Genomic DNA, 7,500 nt, shown 5'->3' on the forward strand with positions numbered 1-7,500 from the left:
AGACTTATTGCCAACGGCAAAGTGATTATTCGCTGTTTTCAGAAGATGGATTACTGCTGTGCAGCCGTACATCGATCGGTCCGTCCTCCAGCAACCCAAGGGTGCCCCATAGGACGATCATCCGCATCATCGTTGCGGGAGTTGAATGATTTATTGACAAACTCTGCAACGACTCCTTGTCCTCGCGGTGGGTGACTGCAACTGACCGTACGACCGTGTAGTAATCGGCCACTACAAAGTCATCAGCCAGCCGATCGAGCGGCAACATAAACCGTAGCGGCGCGCAATACACCACCAAGAAGGCGGGTGTCACCTTAGTGCCGTTTGTTCGAAACAGCTCGTAACTCGCGACGTTGGAACGGAACAGCTCGTTCCTACAGCTCAAGGTGGACTCTACATCCACCTTGTCCGAACATCAAAAGATGCTCTGATCTTTCGCGAGTCCGCAGTCCCTGGGAGCTTCCTGGTGACAGAGCAATGAGAATTGTCCACAAGTAGAGTGGTAACGGCACGGAATCACTACGGCTTGAGCTCATCATAGATCGGCAACAAGATCGGGAGTTCAAATGTCGCTCGGTGTGGCGGTAACGCGAGATCCAGGCGAGTCGACGATGCCCTTATAAAGACATACAGAGAAGTAGTAGAGAAAGACCGACGCTGCAGCCGTGCAACCGGCAGGCACTGGTAGTGATGGTGGAGGATAAATGTCAGGCCTTGGCTTTGGCCGGCTTGTAGCCGGGAAAGTTTACGCCTAGCGTTGCGGGCGCGATCCATCTTGTGATAGTTGGATTCACCTGTTGCAGAGATGTGCAAAAGTTTTGAATTTGAACATCCGCTGATCGGTTATATTCAACCATCAAGATTTATCATTCTCCAAACCTCTTTGAATGTTTAATGTTCGTATTTTAGATGACGGATTTTGCTAAAAAAAAAAGGATGCCATTGTATATAGTTCCCAGTTCCTCATCAGCTACATGAAACAAGAAAAAGCGACACAAATAAGGCATGACCAACATTGTATACACCACCGTTAAGGTAGCGCGCACCCCAGGAAGCCACCATAAACCCTGTAACATCATTCAATATGACCACTGTACACCAGCCGCTGTCGCACGTTTCTGCTACATCGTGTGTAGTGTCAACTGAAAATCAGCGGGAGTCCGAAAAGCCTGAGACGTGTCCCAAAAGACAGTTTCAAGAAGTTGGCTGCTACAGTTGTTTTCCTTTTCCGGAGAGCTGAGAGCCAGCCTGTGGTATGGGCCATACATTGGTAGTCCATCCGGCATATCCAGCTGACTTGGTGGTCAGTCAAGTTTGTTCGTCTGCTGCCATCAAGTCTAATGATGTTGACGGATAATTTATATCACTTTACACGCCTATGCGTCCAGGCTGCAAACAGCGCCCATGCACATACAGAAGCCAAATCTTTACATGAATTCTAGCAGACGGGGGCCGGCAAGGTCGACGATGCCTTGATTGATCGATTGAGCCCCGCAGCGCCTAGGATCACGTCGAGGAATGGTGGGAAAGGTGTAGCGAAGTATGATCTTGAATTATGTATGCGCTCATCGAACGTTCGGAATGTTCCAATCTCCGCTTCCCTGTTGGTGCCCCGAAAACATGCTGATCCGGCGGATCGTCGGCAGGCCTTCCTGTTGGCCGTTTCCCGTTGAGTGACACATTGACTTACTGCACTCTCTCCCTCACATTCCCACTGTTTCATTCCGTTGAACCGGTCGGATCGATGTCGACAAATAAGTGAAAAAAAAGCGAACACAACCCACTCCATCCATCGATTATCTGTCACAATCGATTCCGAGTGATTCGGAGTTCCACGTGTTGATCGAGGGTACAGGTGGTAATCGTGGCCAATGTTGCCGGATGGTGTAAAACGGGGACTACTGCTGCTGACAGGCGGATTGCATAAGTGAACAGAAGAAGAAAAGAATTTAAATATTCTCTTAAAATCTTTCAACATTTCGCACTACCGTTGTCTGAAGTGGAAGCGCGTCCTGCGTTTCATTCAACCTGCCTCGCTATAACGACGGCCACTCGACGCGAACTGTTTCGTTGATTTGCTTTGGCAGGATTTTTGGTTTTTTCATTCACTTGGATGGTGCCTGTTATGGCATTATGGCAGTAGGCAATGCTATTCTCAGTTCGAGAATATGGTTGCTACATTGTAATGTGTAAAATTAACAATCGCAGGAAGCTTCGACATAATTCGCAAAGTCGAATATTTTGCAAAACTTAACGTCAACTATCTTATTAACAAATCCTGTCCAACTTTCCGTGTAATAAAGGCAGGAAAGTGGCATTCACCATTCATGATCAGTTATAATCAAATCACTACCGACGGAGAGCACCGACGAAAGAGGCATGATTTGAAGATTTCTTCTCTCGCACCATCGCCCCCTCCACTTGTCAGTGGCTGTCCGATAACGATAATGAGCCTGCCAGCCACCTCGTCGATGCATTATTCATGGCACATTCGCACGATGCTCGGAAGCTGGAGCCAAGAAAAGCCAAGCGGTCTGCACGGGATCGGGTTGAAATCACGCCCGATGACAGCCGGTGTGTGCGCGTGTGACCCCTTTCGAAAATCGCTAAAAGCGCACGCCAAGAGCACTAAAGGGATTGCAGGTATATGCTCGCTTTGCTTATATTGTTGCTTCTTCTGCTTTGCGATCGTAAGTCCATACAGGTTCTCATGAAATCGATGATGAAAATGCGTTTTTTGTCCGTGAGATTATGCAACGAAGTGGCCAAGCTTACCTTTCTTATCCCGAAGAATGGTCTTTGCGTGCCGCAGAACTCTCTGTCCGTCGTTTTCGAAGGTTGATGTAATTTTAGAATTATTATCCACACCGTCACTCCTTCACAAACTAGACGTACACTCAGGACCTTTAATCCTTACTTATCTTTGATTTCTATGTATTTACGCTTCAGAGCACTTTTAATTCGATCTGTTACCCGAAACACTTTTGCCACTTTTGTGACGCACGAAAAGGCAACGTGCACTACGATTGCAGACAACGAGCCGCATTACAACGGCTCGCATGGCATGCTAGGGTTCCTCTCGCGGCGGCTCGCTTTCGTAGTTTTATTTCGAAGTTTTTTTATTGCTGTTCGACAGAAATTAATTCGAAAAATCGTTGATGAAAATATTATAGAAATTTCTAAATCATATTTATTTGAATAACAAATCATGGTATTATACATGGCTCAATATTTCAATGAAAACATACTGTTAATTCATAAAATCATTAATACATGATTCTCATGCCCTCCAATACCCACAGGTGGACGTATCTGTTCCTTCTCGCCCTGCATCGAACAATCGATGCGCGTCTGTGACGCACTTGCGGAGCACGGTTTCATTGAGGTGCAAAACGTGGAAGTACTACAAATCGAAGACATCGTGCGTACACGCAACGTACCGGTAATGGAGCTCGAGTTTCTCAAGACGAAGGTAAGCACGTGTATCCTCGCGTATTCCGATTGGATATCGCTTCAACTTCCCCCGAACTACAAACTTCTCCTTCCATTTTTGTGTTCTAGAAAACAAGTGAAGACAAGGACGCGAAAACACCGAGGGAAAGCAAGAAGTATATTACCTCATCCGCACCGAATACTATGGCTGGCCACACCGGTTACCTAACAATCGCCGAGCTGCCACCCCTCTTTGCCCGGTAACGACTCAACATGAACGGAATCAACTTACACGTGCGCACAATAAAAGTGGACAAAGAAAGTTTGAATCGGATTGGAGGGTTGATTAGAAGAAATACAAGCTAATGGAGCAAACTGATTTGGAAGCAAACACGTGCACCTTCTGCAGCAGCAACAACTCTTTTCAGCTACACCAACGACACCCGATGTCAGTTCGAAGAATACTCCGGTTCCGAATGCAGGTGGTTTATCTACGTTATTAAGTGTACCATCAAAATGAAGCATTCACTTCTCGGTGCTTCACTAATCGTCGTGTTCTCGGTGGCTCTTTGCAATTCGTGCGTCGATGGTCTCCTATCGGTTGGTCCGTGCGTTAATCTAGGAAATCAGTGGGGATCAATTGGCCCCATCGAACGTCGAGCGCGTCCCGTGGCGCTCTACCCGGATAACCATGGCCATAGCCCATTCAATCTGTTTTACGGTATCGACGAGTTTGGCAACTGCGTTGATGTATACATTTTCTTTCAGTATCCGGTTATCAATGTGACCGTAATTTGTCGAAAACAAGACTACACGAATCAGGAGAAACAAGATACAACTGTCCAATGTCCTAAATACGAGCCCGGTGTACGGTGGTCCATGGCCGATCTAGTCTACATTCAGTACGATAATTACCGCTACGAGCTAAGAAGCTGCGCCAGTGTGAACGGAACACACTCCTACCGTGGTTACCTGATGCTGACCGACATGTTTGAGCCGCGTTCGCGTCCCCGGCTCAAAGAGCTACCGATGTGGAAACAGCGCGTAAACGATCCGGATGCTCTATTGTTCCGGTATGATGGCAACTGCGAGAAATGTAACTTCCGGAACGAGTACGTCTTGGTTGCTCCGTCAAGCTCGATACAAACCGATCCGCTACTGGAGGAGGCTGAACCATTCTGTGTTGATGGCCGCTTGAGAATGTTCACTACTGACCCTCGGTCAACATCGGATGATAAAGAGAATAACTTCAGTTTGGGATCGACTTCGGTCCCACTGGCACTGCTGATGGTGACACTGATCTTGATCGTATTTATGGTGGTACGCAACATGTGCGTCAGGAAATCGGCCACCCGAGTGGTGTCACCGGAGATATCGGAGCACAGCCGCAAGTGCAGCTTGGTCGTCGAACGTTTATCGGCCTACTAATTCAACAAAGAGTTCACCATTTTCTCATTTACTCCCGATCAATAAATCAATTCTCAGCTATTGTGCAGTAAGATGTATTTGAAACTCTTCGGTATCAGTTTAGGAACTTGCTCAGTCTAATACACACTTGTGATTCGACAGATTTGAGTTTACACACATCAATGATGCTAATACTAATATAAGGTAGAGTAATCGTATACGGTGTGATCGATCAGAACCACGGATACCAACCACCGTAGGTGATGCCGAGCAGCTTTCCATCGATGGCCATCTCAAGCAGCATAGCTGCCTGCAGCGTGGTAGACAAAATCAACTCATTCCCTTGCAGCGCCGCCTGTACCTGTTCCGCGGCTGACTGTACAATGGACAAATACCCGACGAGGTGTTCCCGCTGTCGAGCCACAATACCCTGCCGCAGCTCATCCATTAGCAACCGTTTCGGATTGGCTCCGTTCAGCTTCTGCATAACAATATCGACCCGGGTTTGCGGGTTCCATTCCGGGAATCTATCACCAGAAGAGCCAGAACCACCACGGTCACGGTCGTCCTCCCTGTCAGCGGTTCGCTGTTTGGCCGCCTCCAGCCAATCCAAGGTCGGTTCCCGGATAAACACCTCCAGACAGGCACGCAACAGCTTCCGGGAATCTCGCAAACATTGCAGCGTATACAGATGACACTTGTGCAGGATGCCCGACAGCCGCAACGGTTCCATCACACCCATAAACTGAGGCGTTAGACGGAATGGAACGAGCTCCGGTATCGGCAGATCACGGGTTCCTGCACCGAACGCTAGCCCAAAGTCAACGCCCGCCAGCTTACCGGTCGAGCGTTCGAGCACAATATTGGAAAGATGACGATCGCCGATCCCGAGCACCCAACACGTAACGTTCATCGTGGCCAACGATCGTCCAAAGTTCATCCGCAAGCGATAGAACGCCTCCGGTGAGACGGCCATATCGAACAAGGCACGCTTCAGCGTATCCTGGCGTATCGTTTGCTGCAGCTCGATGTACTTTAACCGCAATCGTACAGGATCGGCGTATGCAGCAGCCCTCCCGTACAGGTCCGAGGACTTCAGCAAGTAGCTCGTGATAGGTTGATCGCCCGTGCCAAGGTTCGATATTTGTAGCAGAAAGCGTCCATACTGTTCAATCACATAGTTCGGGCCTTGATCGTTGGGATTATAGCGCGGTGTCGCTTGCCTTGCGATATCCTTTATCGATACCGTATCCTCGAGCCAACCAATCAAACCATAGTCACGGCGTATCGGGATGACTTGATACGAGCGCAGCTCCAACCGTTGCTCTCGACAACAGCGGTCGTACCGCAGCCGATGTGTGATCTCTTGCTGTAGCTGCTGAATACGTTGATCCTGGCGTAGATCCTCACCGGATTTGGCCAGGAATCGATGGGCTCGTCCGTCGCTTCCGCGAAACGTCAATAGCACTGGAGCACGAAGAGTGGCTCCGAAAACTTGCACCTCAGACACAATCTTAACAATCCGTACGCCATGATTGGTCGCACTCGGCGATCGGTCATCACGCCCATACTGAGCCGGTAGTTCGATCTGGTCTTGCTGATTGCCACTGGAATGATAGTCTGCCAACCAGGGTGACAGATCCTCGAGACGTAGTGGTTGCGATCGTAGCGTTCTCACAGCTTCATTCAGTTCAGTCAATCGCTCGAAGATCTGGTTCCGTTCGTCGACGGGATGAAGATCGGCTAGTGCTACTAGCTGACGAATGTGCGGCAACAGTTGCAGGTACGCACTTCCAAACCGGTGATCACCATCATCCGTAGGTAACAAGTGCATTCCATCCGATGTGACAAGAGCGTTCTCCACAGCCCGTCGAAGTTCATTGGCGTCGGTTACGGTTTGCAGTTGTTCCTTTAGCCTCGCAATCACCGAAAGAAGTCGTTTCTCGGGCATGACGACACGGTACAGCTCTTCCACGAACCGATCCATCGTGGGGAACTGTAGGCTCGATCGAATGCGTGCTATGAAAGGGCGGAAAGCTGTACCATTCGATGATGCCAACGAAAGGCGCATGGGGAAGTACAGCGCCATCGGATACTCGCGGACAAGCCTTTCCACCAGTTCATCCAGAAAACTACCCACTGGGCCGACGTCAGCAACAGTAAGTCGAAGATAGGAAAGGATCTGTGGGATCCACGGTAGGAAGAGCCACGTCGGTACCGTGCTCGACTGCTGAATGAACTCTTCCCGCAGAGCGTCATTGTGAAGATTACGAAGTTGAAGCAGAACAGGAAACAGCTGACGTGCTTCCCCAGAACCGTACTGCATAGCCGAGAGGAGCGAGATGATTAGTTCCCTCTCGAGTAGGCTCTGTTCCGCTTCCGTTTTAGTTGTATCGAGCGACTCATAACAAAACTGCGCCATACTAAGGTACGCATCGGCGAGCTCGTCGACGGATGTTGCGCGTTCCACTTCCGCTTGGTTGCCAAAAAGCGAAGGCCGCCCAGCCACCATCTCGTTGATATTCGACTTCAGGCAATTCAGTGAGAAGTGATGTAAAGCGTCGCCTAGCGTCCGATCAGTGCTTCCGTCGCCGCTATCTGCTCCAATGGATCTAACGATGGACAATATTCGATTGGGGTCTTCCAGACGATGCGGTTCTT

The 7,500-nt window shown here is 49.1% G+C and overlaps 2 protein-coding genes across 2 annotated transcripts in view; one reads left to right on the forward strand and one right to left on the reverse strand.

Moving 5' to 3' along the window:
• LOC126571267 (tRNA (adenine(58)-N(1))-methyltransferase catalytic subunit TRMT61A) overlaps positions 1–3,825 on the forward strand; it is a 7,573-nt gene extending 3,748 nt beyond the window's left edge. The window contains exons 2-3 of the mRNA XM_050229632.1: positions 3,303–3,472; positions 3,562–3,825. Coding sequence (XP_050085589.1) covers positions 3,303–3,472; positions 3,562–3,696 — 305 coding nt within the window. The 3' untranslated portion in view covers positions 3,697–3,825. The remainder of the gene's footprint in view (positions 1–3,302; positions 3,473–3,561) is intronic.
• A 1,127-nt stretch (positions 3,826–4,952) lies between these two features.
• LOC126571243 (DNA-dependent protein kinase catalytic subunit-like) overlaps positions 4,953–7,500 on the reverse strand; it is a 13,928-nt gene continuing 11,380 nt past the window's right edge. The window contains exon 3 of the mRNA XM_050229595.1: positions 4,953–7,500. This exon is cut by the window's right edge and continues 7,229 nt beyond it. Within this exon, the coding sequence (XP_050085552.1) occupies positions 5,072–7,500 (2,429 nt within the window). The 3' untranslated portion in view covers positions 4,953–5,071.

This window comes from Anopheles aquasalis, chromosome 2 (genome assembly GCF_943734665.1).
Source record: "Anopheles aquasalis chromosome 2, idAnoAquaMG_Q_19, whole genome shotgun sequence".
NCBI lineage: Eukaryota > Metazoa > Arthropoda > Insecta > Diptera > Culicidae > Anopheles > Anopheles aquasalis.